Below are 19,832 nucleotides of genomic sequence, written 5' to 3'. Positions count from 1 at the left end.
CACTACATCTGCTGTGGGGAATTGCAGTTTGAAGGCTTTAAATAGATCACAGTTATTGCCACAAAAGGCACTAATAAAAGGAGCTCATACTTCAGCTGATGAAGAGAGGCAGAGCTGATTTCCAAGTTTGTACTGCATCATGAGCAGAAAGGAATTACTAATCCTAAACCTGTGGCAAAGAATTTGCTGTGTGAATCCAGGTCTTTGAAAGGTCTCATACCCACTGAAATTGGTGAGTATTGAGAGGCCATGTACGTTTGGGGCTCCAGAACAAAACATTTAGTTCTGTGTGTTAACTGTAGCCTTTGTGCTGTACATACACACACACACCCACGCACGCTCTCATCACACGCTTAATTGTAGGTAACTGTAGGCAAGCAGTTCCAACAAGAGGGAAATTAAATGCCCAAAGAAAAGGTATTATTTGGATTTATTTCTAATATGCTCTGCCTTCAAGATACAAATGATGTGTCTTTCCTCTCTCTCAATAGAAACTGTCTAGTATGTATTATCTTTTATCTCACCAACACCAGTACTTGAAAGGATGCTGTGCTCTGCAGCACTTACTCTGTTTTCGTCTATTTCTAACATTGAGAGGCTCTAACACACTTTTCTCCATAATTAACCCTTTTACTGAGGGTGATGCATCATTGTCCCTCTCCAACCTGACTGTAGATGGAAAGAAAAAGCATTGCTTCCATTTCTATTTTTTTCCCTACTCCATGTTGCCAGAAGAATTGGAACTGAAAATTTCCCAGTTATGAGCCACTGTTTGTATGAACAGGGATGTGATACAGTTAGGAAAGGAAATGTTTCATCCTCCATGAAATCTGTACATTCCTTCTAGCCAGGCACAGCTGCAAGCTATCCTCAAAACACAGCAATAAGGAAAGAAAACCCTATTTCTCTTGTTGCACTCACACTCTTCCAAAGAGAACTGGTAGATTCAGATGTTACTGTCAATGAGGTGGGAGGAGAGGTTGGAGGCATAGCTCACAGGAAAAACAATCCCAGACTCTCTGAACATCACACAGCAGGCTATCACATAGGTCGTTGTTCCTGTTATAAATTATAAGAAGCCAATTCAAAATAACAGAATTTATTTAGCAAATTAAAAAAAAAAAAAAAAAAGTTAAAATCCACAATAAATTCGGACAACATCGATTGAATGCTGGGTGGGCAGAGTGACAGTAACAACGGTACCATCCAACCTCAGCCACACACTCTAGGTCTTAGTGTAAGGTTTTTTATATGGTTTATTTATACAGTCCTGAGGCTAAGTCCATTGAAAGTCCAAATATTCATATAGCTCTTTATTTCCAAGCGAGGTCTGAAAGGGGTTCTTGTAAGTATGAAAAGACGTTGATAGTCTTCCCGGATCTCGTCTTTGGGGTGCTTATTTGATCATCCTCCAGATCCTCTATCAAGATTGATATCAGATGTTGAGCAGCTGTGAAGTGGAGGCCCATCTTTGATGAATGGACCATCTCCAGTCCGGCCATGTCATTTCTGTTGCAAATGTTGTGGTTTCACAGCTTGCACCACAGGTCTTGGAATCTGAGATGCCCTGGAGTAGCTTTTTAATAGACCAAATCTTTGATACACGAATTTATCCATTACATTTACCACATTCTAAAGCATATCCTCATGCTTTGCAAATATCTTCTCCCTCCTCTCTCCATTTTTCTTCTCTAAGAGAATCTCCTTGGGAAGGAGTGGTCCCATTAAGACAGTAACAGCCCCAAAGGTGTATGAAGGCTTTTAGACAACCCTAGTTGCTGGAGTAGAAATTCTCCAGGCTGAGCCACTTGCCCCGACTCCAGCATACCGACAGAGAGTTTGGTGGCTTAAAAGGATTCAGGCAGCCATGCCTGATGGCTTGCTAAGTACAGTCAGTATGAAAACCAGCACTGGGTTTTTTGTTTTGTAGTTGTGGAGGGGTTTTTTGGGATTTTTTAAGCCTACTCTTTTAGAGCCTTAGCACACGAGTCAGGCAGGAATCCATCACTGAAACCTGGTGTCCTGAAGGCAAGCCCTTTCCAAAATGGAAAGGCACAGCTCATTTTTAAAAAGACCAGAGGATTATGAGCTGAATTATCTATGTCATAACAGGCATGCACTTGAACCTTGTTCACTAATCACACTATTGGACGGAGGTAGTTGGAATAGCATTTTTTGGAGGCCAGATTAAGCAAAATATGATTGGATCTGCCAAAGTAGGCAGAAGAAGGTCACTTCTGTGGATTATAAATCAAGTTGGGCAAATGAAGCCTGGATGGTTTAGACCCACCCAAGATGGTGACAAAATGTTAGAAATCAAGGAGGGGATTACAGACGAAATTGTAAGCATGTGCATAATTACACAGAGAGATCTGAGGTTCATAGACTAGGATTTAGGCACTTCTTCTCTTCTGCTGGTGACAGATTTAGATATCCATGTTCTTTATTATCTCAGTCTGGGAGTCTTCTTTTCTTTGGAAGTAATAAGATTAGCAATCTGCCAAATGCCACCATAGTTAATCTCCAGAGAACTTAATTTCAAGTTCAGCCCCAAAGTCTTTAGAACTGCTGCAGTTTGCATGCAGCATCTGTAATCTGTCGGGCTATTTACACCACACCAGCATTGTGACTGCATGCCTATATACAGGACGTCCTTTCACAACTGCTAAAATGCAACCACTTCAAAGCAAGTACTGCTCACTGGCAGATAGCACAACTTCACAAATCTTCCTGCACAAAAAGATCACAAACATCCACTGCCCTTCTGTCAGAAGCCTGGCCTAATAGACAGCTGACTGAAAAAAGCCTGAAAACAATGTGCTTGTGCCTCTCTGCCTGAGTTTACCCTCTTTAAAATGGGCTTAATTGCACAGTACTGTAGATGGAAAGGATAAATAGGCCTCTAACTAAGGTCTAGGCTAAGAGCAGTAGAGCAAATAACTCAGGCATAGTTTCGGTATTTTATAGACTGAGAGTTTTAAACTGGATGAAACTGAGTTCTTAATTACCATTAGAAATTATAACAGAGCTTGTCCCAGATGACACTTACAGTCAACAAGTTTCTGGTCTAAAATAGATAAGGAAGCTATGACTGCTCAACTAGAAAAATCATAGTAGGCAATATGTTAAGAATTATTTTCTAATTACTCTTCTTGTTATGAGTTAGCAATTTGTGACAATTATGAAGAACTCCATTTCAGGACAGAGGATTTTGACTGAAAAGGAAAAAAATTGATGACTTTATGCATTGAGGGCTCATTTCTCATCTGTAGAGGGAACATAGCTAAAGACATAGGGACACCAGTTTAAAAGTGACATGCTAAAATCACCTGGGGAATTAGTTGAGTTAGCAATACATGCTATTATCATGGCAAAAACAAAATGTGTAAAAAGCTTCTTTCTCATGATTTATGGAACAGCTTTGTGAAAGCATGACATCCATAATCTTAGCACCATGAGAAAACTCCATCTTTCTTCCCTTACAAAAGCACACCAATTAGCAGCTTGAGTTAGGAAACTCCTTCCATTGCATTACAGCAGAAGGGTTGTCAGGATGATGCTATTGCTCTTCAGGAGGCACTAACAAAGTAAATATCCTTGGGCGGGGGAAGAAGTTGTGCCTCCATTTCCCACCTGTATTTCATTTTTCTTTCTTCCTTACGAACCCCACAGATTCATTTGCCCTCAGAGGGGGAGCTTAGGTTGTTTGCAAGTGTGGCACTTGGTTTGCTCTGCCTCCTTTTCCACCATCTCTGCATAGCTTGTCTAAGTGTGGAGTGGTGCAAACCCTTTGCTCAGCCACAGACTCTGCAGAGACACCATATGGCTGGTATTGACAAAACTCTGGCATTTTTACTCCTTTATACCCAACCAACTCACTGTTAATCCATGGCATCCCTCGAAGGGCATCAGACTATTCATCCAGCTGAGTGAAAAAACACAGACTCACTTTGACACTGTATCAGCTAACTCTCCAGATAACCCCAAGGCTTGCCAAGAGGACAAGCTTGATGTCATGCAAGCCCTGAGCAGAGCAAGCCCAGATCTGGATGAGGGTATCAGCTCCAGGAATTTTCCACCCCTCTGGTGAGAGCTTGGATGCTGGAATTTATCTTGAGTAAGGAGACATATTAAGGGAGGATAGAAGATAAAAACACTTAATAAAAGCACAATTTATTGTATATAATACTTATATATAATATATTTGTATATACATGCTATATACATACATATTACATAGATACATACTGTATATGTATATGTATATGTATGTAATGGAAGAGCCACAAGCTAAGCATGGAGACATAGATAATTAAGTGCTAGTAATCCAGAAGGTCTTCTATCCAAATCCATTCTGATGCTTGAACATTTGAACCTGCTTTAAGGGCAATCTAAAATAAGATCGGGCACCCAGCAGCTGCATTAATACTGAACTTTCCTAGGACAAGGGAAACAGGAAACAGGCATAATTTCCTTTAAGCTGTCCTCCAGACATAAGGTGCAGCTAAGATACACACCAGCATGTATCCCTCCCCATCCCAAATACACATTGCCTTCCTCATGCAACTACCAGATATGCTGGCCAGAGCTTGCCCTCCCTTGCCCAGGAGAGCCCCAGACCTGCCTGTCTGACATGGCTTATCATGGGTGGTCACTACAGGGCTGGAGGGGAAGGTGGAGGTAACCTGTTCTGTTTCTTTATTTGCAGGGGATGAAAGCCAAACTGGGAAAGGACTTTGGTAAAGTGCAGTCAAGTGACTGTAAAGTACTGCTTTAAAAAGCCACAAGGTCACCTTTGCTGACATTTGGATAAGGATTTTATAGAAGTCACAGGACTGGGAGATGGGCTTGTTGTGCCTATGATCACAGGGGAGGGAGGGATTTATGTTCTGGTTAAGAACACTGCACTGTTGTGACTCTTTCATGTTCATAAATGCTCATTTATTAGGCTGTTGGATAAAAGAGGTTGATTAAGTTTTCCTTCTCATTTACTTTAGCTACAGGTGACTTCCTTGACTCTGCTAGCACAACTTCATGAAATTTAACAGCCCTACTAGCCACCAGTTACTCCCCAAGTGCCCTGTCCTTGCATAGTCTGTCTTCCCTTTTAGTTAGACCTTAGCTATTTCAAGGCTGTACTTCATTTGTACACACTGTGAGAACTTATATGTCTCATACTTTCAGATGAAGAACTGGTGCACAAGAATGCTGGAATCTGAAGAATTTTGACAGATGGGCTTTGCTATGATGTGTTTTGAAGCTGGTGCTTGTGTATAGATATGTATGTGTCTGTGTGTCTGTGTGTGCACTCAGTCTGAGAAGTAGTACAGACTTTGATTGTTCAGCCCTGCACAGCCTGGAAAAGCAGCCTTAAGCAAACCTGAGATGAATGAGTCCAGGAAGAAGGAGGACATTCTCTGATGCCGTGCACCTTCTGGAAAAAATGTTATGGGAAAGCATGTCTGCATCAAAAAAACCCCACCTGGTTCCATTATTTCTTTTCCTCAGTGGCATAACATACAGGATAGGTTTTGGCCAGGTGGTAGAAACGATAGGGAATCATGTCAAAAATAATCCTCATCTGAAAGCATGTAGTATAGGTAAGCATTTGTCTCCTTATTAAATTAATGTCATAAAGGCATTACATCCTTCAGGCATTGTCTGTGCTTCAATTCCCAGAAACCAGACTTATCTGTTCAGTGACTATTACATGGACTAGAAACATCCCTGCCCTTTCCTCCCATTAGCCCTGCAGGGAGATGCAAATATGAAGAATGTCACAAGCTTCATACTAATGTGCTAAATATTTCACATAATTAGTCATTGGAGCCCTATCCCTTTCTCCTACTGGGGTGACCAAGAGACAGATCACAAGATGAATAGTGTGGTCCCCAGCACTTGTTCTGTGATGCCACTTGACATTGGGAGGTGTATTGGAGTCAGGCAGGATCAGCAGGGAAAGGGAAAGACAAGGGGGACAGGCAGCACAGCCTGCAGTGTTGTTGCACCCTAGCTGGGGCTGACAGCTCATTTGCACAGCATCTGGGACGTGTGGGCCTGCTCCCGTCATCTGAGATTCTGATGAGTGGCTGGTGTCTGACACCGAAGCCCAAGAGAGCCCAGACAGGTCACTGGCTCTGTGCCGTGGTGAGTTCTGCCGTGCAATGGAAACCGCGGCTGCAGTCAGTGTGTACGTGCTGGAGCAAGGAGGCTGGCAGCCACACAATCCACACCCCATCGTGTGACTGGGAACGTGTATGTGACACCACATGGTCCCTACGGGGAGCGGGGCTGGTGACAAGTCCCTGGGACCCATCCACCTGATGTAAAGCTATTTCTGGAAAGGAAGGAGGAAAATTTCTGGGCTTGCACAGGTATGGTTTATCTCCATTGAAGGACTTTGTCCCATATATGAACCAGAAAAGATTTACATGCTAGCAGCAGTGAAAGTGTCCAGCAAGGACTCTGAATCAATACAGCACAGAACTAAAAAATCCTTTCCCTGCCATCACCTTTGCTCTATGAAACTTTCCCTGCCCTTAAAGCAGGGGCCATTGCAGGAGTTTTATAGGCTCTGTGGGAATTACATACATTCCTGCAGTTATGTCAGGACTCAGCCAAGGGCATACTCTGTGCCTAGAGTAGCAAAGGTGCAGAAATGTGGATTTCACCCACAAGCACCCCAAATCACTGAGCCTGCTGGAGTCACCTTCACTGTTACTGGTACTTGAACGTGCTGGTTCATCTCAGCTTGCACATCTTCACTGAGCCATAGGCACAACCAGAAAACCTCCGTCAGGCTCCATAGTTGACCAGTAGATTTAAGGATGGTCCCTAGAGAACTGACACAATGGGGTAAGGCAGGCAGAGAGAAGGTCAGCGCTCCCAATGGACTGACATTTAGTCCAGGAATCTAATAACTGGTAACTAGGCACAACACACATGAAAACTCTCCCTCTTCCACCACCCTGCCCTACATAAAAATATCCACACAACTCCAGTCCCACTCAGACTGATGGAGGCAGCTGCTACAGCAGAGCGTTTAATCCCAAAGCAGAGTCTGTTGGCACTGGCAGGAAATCTTATTGTGTTGGACAAGAAATCCTAGACCTTAATTAAACGTATTGCCTTCCCCACAAAATCAGACAGACTAGACTGGAGTCAGAAGAAGCACACTGCTTAAGGCAGGGACCACCTGCCTGTAACTTCATCTAGGTGACAGCATATGTCTTTGTGACCCCCTCTGAAAGGTTGAAACACCAAGCAAGCTCCCAGAGGTAAAGTGAGGATTTGTAAACAACAACAAATCAGATATGCACTGTTCTGGGAAGGAATTTATTGTTCCTTCTCTTTTCAGAGACTGAATTCTTTTGGCCTTTGCCCTGACTAAAGACACAGCAGATCATGATGGTTCACGATTGATTTTTAAGGGATCTAGTGGCTCCTTCACTGTCTCCAGTGTACACAGTGTAGCAGGGATTACCTTGAACTAGGTCCTGCTAGTAGCTACTGTTACTGAGCACCTCATTTTTCTTCCTTGTGCTTGCCCTCACACTGTGTCTGTGAGATAAGGTGCGTTACTTTCTCCACACCAAAGAGAGAGTTGTGTCACTTCCATGCATTTCCCCTAGCCACAACCCCCTGGTATTGGGATGGGGAGAGGGCCACAGGCAGAGGGAGGCCTCTTGCCATTATGTCTATGCCTTAAGGTTCCCCACAGGACACGGGTGTACATCTGTAAACAGTGTAGCATGCACTGCAGAGGCCCCTCAGCAAAAATTCAAAAGGCTGCAAAGACCAGAGTTTGGGTCTTCAGAGTATATACGCTGCCACTGCAGCCTTCCACCTGAGCTGATCATTCCTCCTGGGACCCAAAGTTGCTTGTACATGCCACCGCCCCATAAATGAACAGGGGACCTTCTCTCACCACATTCCCCCAGCACAGCAGTGGCCAGGGCCTTTAGTCAGGGAGCACTTCTCTCAGCTCCAAAGCATTGAGCTGAGGCTGCTGTCTTGTGCTGCAAGGTCTGGTAATCAGGTCATGTCTCCATGGTGACATCTGAGTGCCCTGAGTCCCTGGCTAAGACAGATGCCACGTGCTGCTCAGGTTATGGACTGACAGTGCAGGTTGTGCTACAGCCAGATACGTATGCAAAACACCTTTCCATTTTCTCCTTCTCCCCTAGTTCTCACTGGGGTGTTTGTACAGCCAGGAGCAAACACATGACTCTGGTGCAGGGATTTTTATTTTCTGAGAAACACATATTTCACTTCCCAGTGCAACAGACCTTCAGATGCATAGTAGCAGTTGCTGGAAGCCCACAGATCACAGGGAGTACTGCTCTTTATAGTTTTGCTAATTCAAGTTTAACAATGAAACCCTCCAGAGCTGGCAGGCACTGGAGACTGACTGGCTGCATTTACCCCCACAAAACAAGGTAACACTGTGCTGGAAGGTCTCCATAGTAACCTGCTAAGTGTCTCAACTGTGGGAGGAATGGGATGCTGTATCCCTCCTTCCCATTCTCACATCTCTAATTTGAGTCATTCCTTCACTCATTCACCACACTCAACAGTTCCCTTGATCCTCCACATCCCTTCCTCTTTGGCCATGCCATTTGCCTCTCAGATGGAACTGAGTTTCAGGGAGAGAGAGAGAAAGGGGATAAGAAAGGCTGAAGCTCACAGATAACCCCTAATGTTATTTTTGCTAAGAAAGCAGAATAATTCATTTGTATATTTGAAGCCAGGAAACAACAGTTTATCATGGATATCACTCCGAGTGCCTCTATGCTGCCTGGAGTGACTCTTGGCCTCTCATCAAAGCTTTCCCACACATCAGAGATGGCCAATTGTGAGATGTCCAAAATAGCGCTGGGGAAAGATGCGTGGCCAGGCCCTCCATCCCGGTGTTCCTTCGTGCGTGTGTGCTAACCCTGGAAACCGAACTCCTTGTACTTGCTGGCCATATCGTTTCGGAACAGCTCCAGAGCCTTCTTCATCGCAGCCTGGGAATCAGCCCCGAAGTCTGCAGCGTGCTTTTCAGCAATGACCTTGATAATGACTTCCGAAATGAACTGAAAGGAAGGGAAGAGAGAAAGAAAAACTGAAGGGACACTCAAGGTTTATTTTCAGAAAAGCCAGACTAAGAAATAGGTTGCAGAGCCTGGAAATATCTCTGAGCTAATTCAGTAGGCCTTCCTGCAGCCTCTGGAGAGACAGTGAGGTCTAGTATGTAAGGAGCCTGGGCTAGGCAGAAGCACTGGGCTCTATTCCTAGCTCTGACGCTGATCTGCTTCATGACCTTGAGTAGACCATGGCCCTTTCCACTTTTTGTCTGTCTCATCCATTAAGACTGCAAATTCATACACTGTGTTTATATAACACTTAGTTTTATGGGTCTTGGTCTCCAATGGATCCTCCAGGGTTTACTCTAAAATTGTATGTCCCTTGTGTCCAGTCACTGACAGTCCTTATGTAATAGTTTCCCAGGCATGTGTAGGCTGCATGGGTTGATTTATTGTTGTCACGGTTGGTCAGACTGTGTGTGGTGATGGAATGGGAAATCTAAACTTGGATATTCACATACCATTTGCATACCATGAGCCCTTTCTGTCTCCTGCTTGTAACACACAGATCTTGGACTTGAGGGAGAGCTTACTGAAGTCCAACTAGGCATCAGTAAATGAAAGTCCAACTCTCACATAGCTGTCTGGCACACATTCACTACATATCAGACACTGAGACTCCCTGCCCTTTTCCATACCTCCAGATATTTGACAGGAATTTTGTGCTTGGTTGCATGGGTCTGAGCCAGGGGCTTCAGCTCAGCCTCATGATTACCCTTCGCCTTCAGGATTTTGCCCAGTTGGGTAAGAACAGTAGTTCCATGTTTCTTCAGATCTTCAGAGCCCTTCATTGCATCAGGGGTCTTCAGGCCTTTGAACTTTTCAAAGCGATCGAGAGTCTCAGGATGGTCCTGAAAGAGTCTGTGGACAAAAGCAGAGTGACTTTGGAGAGGAAAAGCTCCTGGCATACCTCCCTTTGAATAGTCGATCTACTTTAATCCCATCTTCTTACCCATTTCCTAAGATGATCACCACTGTCTATTTACATTCCCTCCGGTCATGACAGAGACACTGCCCTAAACATGTCCAACTAGAGCAACAGAGGAAGTGTCTGTGTTTTTTCTGTACAGTTCTGATAACTCTTTGGCACCCATCTACTGGATTATGACAACGGTTTTAAGACAGAGCCAAGAGCCAAAGCTAGTCATGATACTGAGAGGCGGGTTCTTGTATTCGTGTAAAAATAAGCAAACAAAAAGCAAAAGTTTGCAAAAGTAAAAAAAAGCTGCCTGTCTTCATAAATTTACTGCTGCTGAGTAGCCAACCTATAGACCTCTCCCTCTCACACAAACTCTATTATCAGTCCATGATTTGTTGGCCAGGAAATGAGAGCTCTTACAAGCTTCTCATAAAAAAAAACAAAACAAACAAACAAAAAAACCCACCAGCATTCCCCAGCCTCATCCTTTATATTTGGAGGTCGTGTGTTTTTGAATGTCATCTGGATGGGAATGTTTATTGTGCCTCCAAAACCCTATGATTGCAGACATGGAGGAATTTGGTTTCTAACTTTTTCCCCCACCCTCTTTCCCTTGTCTCTCTCCTTGGAGGAGATCTGGGTTGGCAGCACAAAGTCACAGTGTGACATTTATTTATTTATTTAATGCCATGCTCTGCTCTGTGATACTTGTAAGAAAAATGGTATTACTTTTCCATTTGGAACTACTTTCACTTGCATGTGGCAAATTCAGAGCCAAAGTAGCCACCTCAGAGATGGATGGGTGAGGATGGCTCAGGTTCCTGCTCCCCTTCCAGGATGCCTGCTCTGGACCCCAAGAAGAGAAAGCCATCACGCTTCCACCCACTTCATTCCCACTCCATTCCCTTCCCTTCAAATGGCAGCTGATCTAGGACATGATAAAGCAGGTAAGGAAAACAGCCCCCTGCTTTGCCTCATCTTTGAAAAACATTTTTCAAAGCTTTGCAGTAGATATGCCTGGATGTGTGGGCTCCTTGCCTTAGCCATGCTTAAGGTAGAAAATCCCAAGTCGGTCCCAGATCCCCACTACTCTCCTCAATGTCTGTACCCTTCCAGCACATTTGGGTGTGCACAGTCTGAGAGGAGAGCTGAAGAGAACCTCCTAAAAGTCTGCATCCTCTCTAGTCTTAAGGGACAACCTAGGCTCCAGTGTCCACCTAATCTTCTTTCCCACTTTGCAGTATCTGGGGTGCTCACCACTCCGAGTGCCAGGATCACAAGGACAGCATGGAGGATGGGGTCCTCTCAGTTGGAGACCTTATGAGTACTTCTGACACCAGAATAAAGGAGGAGGGAAGTAAGGGGAAGGATGTGACTCATACTCAGACCTCAATTTCATCATGAGGTAGTGGACAAGTGTTATTACACAGATTTCTGGTCAAAAAGCAGGATGGGCAGGGCTCTGCCATGTGAGACTTAGGCGGGGAGAGGGCACTCAGGTACTTTGCAGTTAATTTTACTGAAATAGATTCCAAGAAAATTGCCACAGAGGTGATGTTCCTCTCTTTTCATTCCTTCTCTGCCTCCCCACATCCCTTCTGCAGAGCATCTGAAGCCGTAGGACACACACTTCACTCCAGCATTTCTCACTGTAGTGCTTGGGAAATGAGGATCCAAAGCAGAGCTTGGCCACCAGAGGCAGAGAGACAAAGCACAGGCATGTGTTAAAAGCAGCACTAGTCTGCTCCTGCACCCATAGAGAGATGGAGAGACAGAAGCACAGCCTCTTTACACAGTGGGAAACTTTTAACCCAGAAAATAACATTGCAAAAACCTCCATCCTACAAGAAAGAAAACACCTCATTGAAATAAATGCTGACAAGCATGTCTCTCATCAAAAGATCTCAGCTTTACTCTTAGAACTGAAGTACCTTGCTTACCTCATTAAAACTTCATGGCCATGGCCAGCGAGGTCGGACTCCACCTTTCCCCAGATGGTCAGGACTTGCTGCCATTCCTGGTCACTTAGCCCCATGGTTCACCAAAGACAGGTCCCGAGTACTTCCTGCAGCCTTGCCTTTCCCCAAAGGGTAGCTGGAGAGCTCGCCTGTGGGATTTATAGCCCCTGCCCACAAACCTACACCTGTCAATCATCAGCTGGACTTCTTGCTCTCTTTCGGGCTTGTCTAACCTAATCAGTCTCCCTGCTTTTTCCTAGGAAGCTATTTTGGGTCAGGTACTATTGTGGGTGCCACTGATGGCATCATTTCTGCTTTTCATATTGGACTGGCACATATCCCACTCTAGACAGAAAGGGCACTGCCGGAATGCTGTGCCAGGAGCCTGTCCCAGGTTCCCAAGGACCCAGAGACAGTGTCAAGCTTTATGGCAGGAGATTCCTGAAGAGCACAGTCATCTGCAAGGCCACCCTGCCTCCCTCTCCCCTGGTCTGCCAAGGGCAGGCAGGAGAAAAGGCCAGGACAGCCAGTAGCATTGACTCCATCACTTCAAAGGCCTTTCCTTTTCCCATTATGATCTCACCATCCTTTTCTCCTGGGGTAACACATGACTTGTGACATGCCCTTAAGAGATAACTATATTCAAAGCAGCCCAGTCATTTCCCCACCTGCAGGAGGAATGAAGGGATAAAAGCTGTATGGGAGCCAGTTCCCCCATACCTGCCTGCCAGAATCCTGCTGCCTACTCTTCTGGGAAACACCTAGGATTAGCTGATGGCTGAGTCTGAATATTGGAGCCAAGAGATATACAACTGAGCCAGAAAGGTAATTTGCAGCAGACCACAGACACGAGGACGTAGCAAAGCTACATTCAGCACCCACCCAGCCAGCAGTTCTGGTCTCTGGCTACTTCTGTCGAACAAATTTCAGTGTTGGAAGGAAAAGCCACTGAGCTAACAAACCATGTGGATATGTTTTGGGAGGGCTCCCAGACTTCCACAAGAAAGTCCTTGTCAGGACTGGTTATGGCCTGGCACACCAATGGGGGTGACTGGTCCCTTCCGGAGGCTGCTGCCAGTACTGCTGTCCCGAACCATGCACCTGCCTCTGGATGTTTCCAAGGAGAAAGTAGGCAAGAAATATCAACCATAGGCTGAAGACACCTGCCTTGGATTTCAAGAGCGGAGCATTCAACCCCACAGTCTCTACCACAGTGCTGCAGGACCTGAGCTGCATCAGTGCCTCTGCACCCTTCCACTCCCTACAGGTTCCCTGCTCCAGCCTTGCAAGGAGAGAGAAGTGCCCACATACAGTGGTGATTGGGCAGCAAGGGTGGTGGAGGCACAGAGCCTCACATCCCTTAGGAACATAGAGGTTTAAAGGGAATGCTGTGGCTAAGAAGGGTGGCCAAAGCCCAGTGGAGGTGTGAGCTGGCATCTGAGCCTCAAGGTAAGGAAATTTTGGCAATTACATATTGCAAGCTTCTGTCAGCCAAAGCAACTTGAGACTCTGAAATCCTCCCCTTCCATCTCCTCTGTGCACCAGTGTGCTTCATGTCCAAAAATCTACATCCAACACTTCAATTTCAAGATTTCATTCTGATTTACCTATGCAAACACCAGGTCACTACCAACTGCCCCAGCTAAGCTAAACTGATGGAATAGAAGTTAGTACTCCAACTCATTCCTTGTGCAATGCTCCACAGGACAGGGCTGAGACAGGGGAGATCACATACCTGCAACCTCACTGCCCACGTCTTCACAGCAGTAATGAAGCATTTGTACCCTTCCAGGCTGGGGCAGGAAACTGAACACTGACCTTACTGGTTTACACACCTTTCAGATGCAACAGAAATGTGCTCCCAGTACACGAGAGGCTGCTGCTTATGCTCCAAGCTCTGCATATTCCCCAAGCTGGAACTATGCATTTGCCGTAATAACTCCATTTGAAACTGGTCGACTCTTTGCTCTCTGTAGCTTTCCCCAGGGCTGTGAAGCCAAAAGTCCTGGTATGGACATTAACATAAATGAGTATGAGATTCCATATCGCTTTTTTCTGCAAGCAAAGTAGTAATGAAATTAAATCATAAGCTCTTCTCCCTAGAGCTTAAATAAATAATCTACAGAAACACTAGAAGTTTTATAGTGTACCAGACCACCTCTCAACCTCGCAGCCATGGAAAGGACATAACATTTTAGTATCTACAAGCCCTCTTGTCTTCCCCCTTGGGGCAAAATCTATCACTTGCATAATCATCCGAATAAACAAACCACAGAGAGCCAGCATATTGGCCGCCTCCTTTAAAACGCACCAGGTGACTGGATAGCCTGTTTCCAGCAGCTCTGCCCACACCGGAGCTGTGCTGGCACACGTGCCTGTAGCTCTGGACCCACACCTGGGGCACTCCTACTAAACCAGCAGAAATGGACCTTGCACGCTTTTGGCCAAGCTTCGGGGCGCATGGCTGGCGCAATGCTTTCACCCCACTGCAAAGCCCCTGGGATGGACGTGCTCGAGCAGCCGCTGATGAGCAGGACGGGTTGCCGGGGGGCTCCGGGTCCTCTCCCGGCGGGCTCCGGGTCCTCTCCCGGGGGGCTCCGGGTCCTCTCCCGGCGGGCTCCGGGTCCTCTCCCGGGGGGCTCCCGGGTCCTGCCGCGGGTCCGTGCGCCGGGGCTTGCTGCCACCTCGCGGCTGCGGGACACCGGGCCGCCAGCACCGCGGCGCTTCCCAGCCCGAGCCGCGGTTTGAGGGCAGCCCGCTCGGTTCGGAGGTAGGACAGTGACCCCAGGGCAGGCAGGGCTGCAGCGTTGGGGGCAGAACTTTCGCGAGGCGCTCATTTTCACTGCGGGATGTAGAGACATCGTAATTCCTTGGTCACTTGGGATACTGTGCCTTCGTCCCTGTCCCCCAGTCTGGATATTGCAGAGGGCTGGAGTGGTGGGATATGGGCAAAGGACGATCCCGTGGGACAGAAGCAGAGGCACAGCTGAGAGTCAGGGTACTGCCGCGAGAAGAGGTACTGTTCTAGAGAATTCATAGGGCTTGTTGCTACCCAAAAATGCTACCAAAAGGAAAGGTCCCCTCACCTAACAGGCTCAGCAGGCAGGTGAAGAGCCGTCTCTGGCAAAATAGTGGGTGCGATCCCACCTCTGCATTGCTCCACCCTCCATGGCTGGCAAGCCTTTCACAGGTGTTAATTAATTTAAACCATGCCACAATTCCATGGACAGAAAAGCCGCTTGTCCTCCCCACTGATGAGGGATGAAAGAAGTTCTATGACTTGCTTGAGCCCACAGACACACCAGTGAAAGAGCAGGGATTGGCTCTTGGGTATAGTTTCAGAAACACTAGCTGTTTTGGGGTTATTACTATCAGGCTCAGTCACCCAGGTACAGCTGGGAGACAGAGGAACACACATCAGCCACGTGGATGGACCAGGTCCAAGTTTGTTTGGCCATACTCAATTTTTTTCCTACAGTATCACTGTTGTGAAGAAAGAAATCCGACCCTGGGCTGGAATGTTGGCAAGCCCAGCAGTCCCTCACACTATCTTGGTGGTTAAGAGAACAAATTTCTAGCTCTGTTTTCTCTGCAGCCAGACTTGCTGCAAGTAGGAAAGCGGGCACCCAAGAGAGAGGCGCTGGCAGAAATCACAGATTTCTTTTTCATTTGAAGTAAGTTTGTGAAATAAATTTTCCAGAAAAAAAAGAGACAGCGATGTTCCAAAACCCTTCCTCAAGAAACAACTCAAACCATCCTGTGTGCTTACGTAGCAAAATGTCTCAGAGGAACAAACAGATATTTTGATCAAATTTTTTGTTTTTCTTTTCAATGAGCTTTGTCTCCCACAACACAATTTTTAAGAAGCCCTGAGAGCAGACATGGGTCCCATGGCTGGGTGCAGTGATGACAGCAGCCCCAGCTCTGCTTGAGCCTGGGTTGTATAAAGCGTGACATGACGTACATAATACACACTGCTGTGGTCAGGGGGAGGCTGGCACTCTGAAAAAGCCAGGAATATTATATAACAACAACTTACATAATTGCCTTCTGCATAATGCCAGGGAAAAGGCCCTCTAACACAGCTGTGGTTTCTATGGCATTTTGCTGAAATGCAGCTTCTTCTAAGAGATTAGTTAGTGCTTTGTTTCTGGAGACTGCAGCTCAGTCCATGCAGACAGACAGCTGTGTCCTGCAGTCACAGCAGCTTTAGCTGGAGAGGTGAGGGATACAGTAATGGGATATCATAGCAGGGCAACAGCATCGCCTGTGAGCAGCCCTGCCCTTGACTTCCGTACTCTGAGAAGCAGAAGACTGTCATGTAAGAGCACCATCTGAGACTGTGAGTGTTGCGCAGTGTGAGTTTCCTCCGCTGCTTGTAGGAAATGAGATGGAGTCTAAATGATGATGGCAGTGGCTAAATTCCCTTCCAGGCTCGCTCTTCCCTTCCCCTTGTTCTTGGACACTATTCTTAGCAATGCCTCCAGGTAGGGCTCCTGCACACTGATGGATTTCAGCAGCTGAGAAGTGACCCAACCTGCTTGCTTAAAAGGAAGAGAAAGGACTAGGAGCAGAAGATTTCAGCATCAGGACAAGATTTGGGCTGTGAGTTTGCAGAGCTGTGCTATGCACTTACCAGTATCTCAGCATGGATTCTCTCAGGAATCATGCCCTGTGCCATAAAGCTGGAGGTAGCTTTACCTTCGCTTCGGTGATCACAGGATCCAGCCTTTGCTGACTATCAGATATAACACAGGCACGACCCACAGCTCCTGTGCAATTATTGAGGCATCTCACAATGTGTGTTACTCTGCACAGCACCTGGAAAAAACGTTTATCTCAGCTAAACAAGACACTTCTTGCAGGTCATTGCTTGCATTCAGTGGGAGAACATGTGGGAAAGCAGAAGGGCATTCCAGGACAAGAATATTTAAGCTACAATATAGAAACCGAGGCTGTCTCTGAGGCTGCAGCAGCTCTCTCTGGGGATGCAAACCTTCTCTGAAGAACTTGGAATGCAGAGCACAAAAGGACTGAGGATTTTGTGTGGGAAACTGTGAGTGCAATTTAAGAAAGGAAGAATATGATAAGAGAACAACAGGTAGATTTTAAAGCCTCACCCACCCAGGAGCAAAAGGAGAAAATTATTTTTTAGACATAGGAACATAGGGCTATGCCAGTGCAGTCCTGGAGATCTCCAGGAGTCAGTGGGAAATGTGGCATGCAGCAGCCCCTTCAAGTGGATTAGACTTCATAACACCATACCGGCACTCAAGGATTTGTGTACTACCCTTTGAAACACAAAAGCAAGAGAGGAATCCCTCCCTTGACCCGCATCGTCAATAAAATATTGTAACTAGAGCCGGCTGAAGGACAATTGAGAAAGGCAGGGTGACAAAAACACGTATGGGCAAAAAAGGTGAAGCAATCAGCCTGCATTCAGTATTGGGTGTCTGCCTGCCACCCTGAGCTCTGCAGCTCAGAGCTACCCGCAGGAAGCTTCAACGGAGACATTTACAATGTGGCTGAGGCTGGGATTTAGTGATCATATTAAATGAAATCCAGGCGGCTGGAAGGGGTGTCTGCTCCCCACTCCATGCCTTATGAGTGAATGTCCTAATTCTCCTCTTTCCAGTGCCTTGGGCATATGGGTGGTACCTTGCAAGGTTCCTGGGTGCTGCTGGAGCAGTACTCATATGCCTGCAAAGGCAGCAGCAACTGCAGCATAGCCAAGACCAGGGCAAGAGCAGCCTCAGCAATGACAGAGCTGAGCCAGTGCGCAAACAAGTGCCCTGTGTGCAGCCCTCCCTTCCTTGGGACACACCAACGGCCGTGACCAGAGTCTGAAGGGAGCCGGCAACAATAAATAATTCCTCCTGCCTGAGCTGCTCCTCGAGGAAGAGGAGGCACTGGGCCTCAGCACACAGCGAACATCTTATCTGTGGGCTTTCAGCCTCTCAGATAAAAGTGGAAGAGCCCATCACCTCATGGTAAAATTGGGTGATACAGCTGTAAATTTTCTTCTCAGCACACTGGGCAGGCAATGACCCTCAAGCTACCAGCACTTCATATGAGGTTGTGCATGCATTTAAATTGGATTTGAAGGCAATGACAGCAGATCCTCCCCCACCCCATGATGCCTGTGCAGTTCTTTATGAGAGCTTCAAATGACCTGGGTTAAGGAACTGGTCTGAGTTTGAAGTAACTGTTTATCTTTTGGAGAGTGTATTTTGAAGCCAGGTAAATTCTGTGATCTGGTTTGTCACACAGCTGGACTGACACACGCTGGTGGGGTGGCGGGAGGCAGAGCTATTTACGCAGGCATCCTTTGTGGAAGAAACACCCATGGAGCCTCCTCCAAAATCCCAGACAGCACTGTCTAACTGGAACAGCATACAGAGATTAGGGTTTCCCTTTGCCAGAGTTTCATGGGGTGAAAAGAGAGAAAAAAGACAAGTTTTCATTCCCTTTACCTGCAAAACAGCCTCTCACCCACAAATCATGGAGCTTCTGCGAGATAAGAGCCGGTGGAGAAGCCAAGATCTGCCCCTCCTTTTATTGATGTTTATGCTTGCCTTTTAATGAGATCCAGCAGGTTCTTGCTTCCAGCTGCAGTTGTCCCTTTTCAAAGTTCAAAGTCTCATTTTGCATCATTCCAACGCCAAGTGGACCCTTAGGGAGGAGAACAACCAGGACTTCTCTTCTGAGAAGCAGCATGAGTTTAAGCAGCCTCTAATCCAGTAGTGCTTTTTGTGCTCGTCTGGTCTTACTGGGAACTCCTGCAGGAAAGCTGATCCCTTGGAAAAAAAAAAAAAACTTGGCAAAATAGTCATAGTTTTTTTCAAGCAGATCAGCACTGGGCAGCAGTGAGCACCCTAAGCATAGCACCAGTGGCCTGGCTGCCTGAACAGAACATTTATCATTTAGTTGGGGTGGGGTCTCTGTTCTGCTTCTCTTCCCTGTTGTTTCCTTTTGCTGTGCTTGCAAACAAATCTTTTGCCCTGTCCACTTCAGGGTCCTCCTGGCAAGACAACCACAGTAGTGGGGCTTGCTGCTGGCTGCAAGATACTGACACAAAAATTACAAATACTGGAAGACTTCATCTCTGCTGTGAGTCCCGGTCCAATGGTTCCTTAGGCTGTGGTACTAGTGTAACACAGCATCCCTGCCAAATGCTCAGTCTGGCTAGCCCTTCCAGCTCTTTGCATATACACATGTCCCAGGCTGGGCACATCTGGAAAGCTCACCTGTAAACTTCTTACATACACAGGATTCATGGACAACTAGCTCATCTAGCCTCCTCCCCCAACAACACTAGTGCCATGTGCCCAGGGAAAGTGTAAGAAGCAGGAACAGCTCTATTTCATCACAGCAACTTGAAGGTAAAGGACTTCCCAAGGTTATATTTACATGCTTGCATTTAACAGCCATAGGCAGAATTCTTCATGAGTTCATAACTTTTGTTAATCCTCTTATACATGCTCCCCAAAATATACTTCAGACATGGCTGCCGTCTTACTAGGTCAAACTGTTTAAAACAACCTGCTGACTAGGTGACTTTGTGGAAGATCAGCCGATGCACGAAGACAAAAATCCAATAATTAATTTCTAACTATTCACGAACAGCTTTAAGGCATGCTTATTCTAAACAAAATCAAACCAACAATAAAAATGAAGCTCCATTACCCTCAAAGATCTCTGCACGTGCAGGGCTCCCATCTCTGGTGCCTTTTTCATTGTGAGTTACTCAAACATCACAGTTTTATTTTTTGATCTTCATCCTCCTGTTAAGTGCTCCAGCATTGGTGGTGCAGCTGGTCGGATCCA

The 19,832-nt window shown here is 46.3% G+C and overlaps 1 protein-coding gene across 1 annotated transcript; it reads right to left on the bottom strand.

The window, feature by feature from the left end:
* Nucleotides 1–8,228: 8,228 nt before the first annotated feature.
* MB (myoglobin) lies at nucleotides 8,229–12,154 on the bottom strand. The gene is made up of 3 exons (XM_066320217.1): nucleotides 11,988–12,154; nucleotides 9,767–9,989; nucleotides 8,229–9,077 (listed from the first exon to the last, which is right to left on the bottom strand). Exons 1-3 carry the CDS (start codon nucleotides 12,080–12,082, stop codon nucleotides 8,931–8,933), a joined length of 465 nt encoding a protein of 154 aa, XP_066176314.1. The 5' UTR covers nucleotides 12,083–12,154; the 3' UTR covers nucleotides 8,229–8,930.
* Nucleotides 12,155–19,832: the final 7,678 nt, after the last annotated feature.

This window comes from Sylvia atricapilla, chromosome 5, assembly GCF_009819655.1.
Source record: "Sylvia atricapilla isolate bSylAtr1 chromosome 5, bSylAtr1.pri, whole genome shotgun sequence".
Lineage (NCBI taxonomy): Eukaryota > Metazoa > Chordata > Aves > Passeriformes > Sylviidae > Sylvia > Sylvia atricapilla.
Note: the sequence above shows the minus strand (reverse complement) of the source record. Positions and strands in the feature narration are given on the sequence as shown.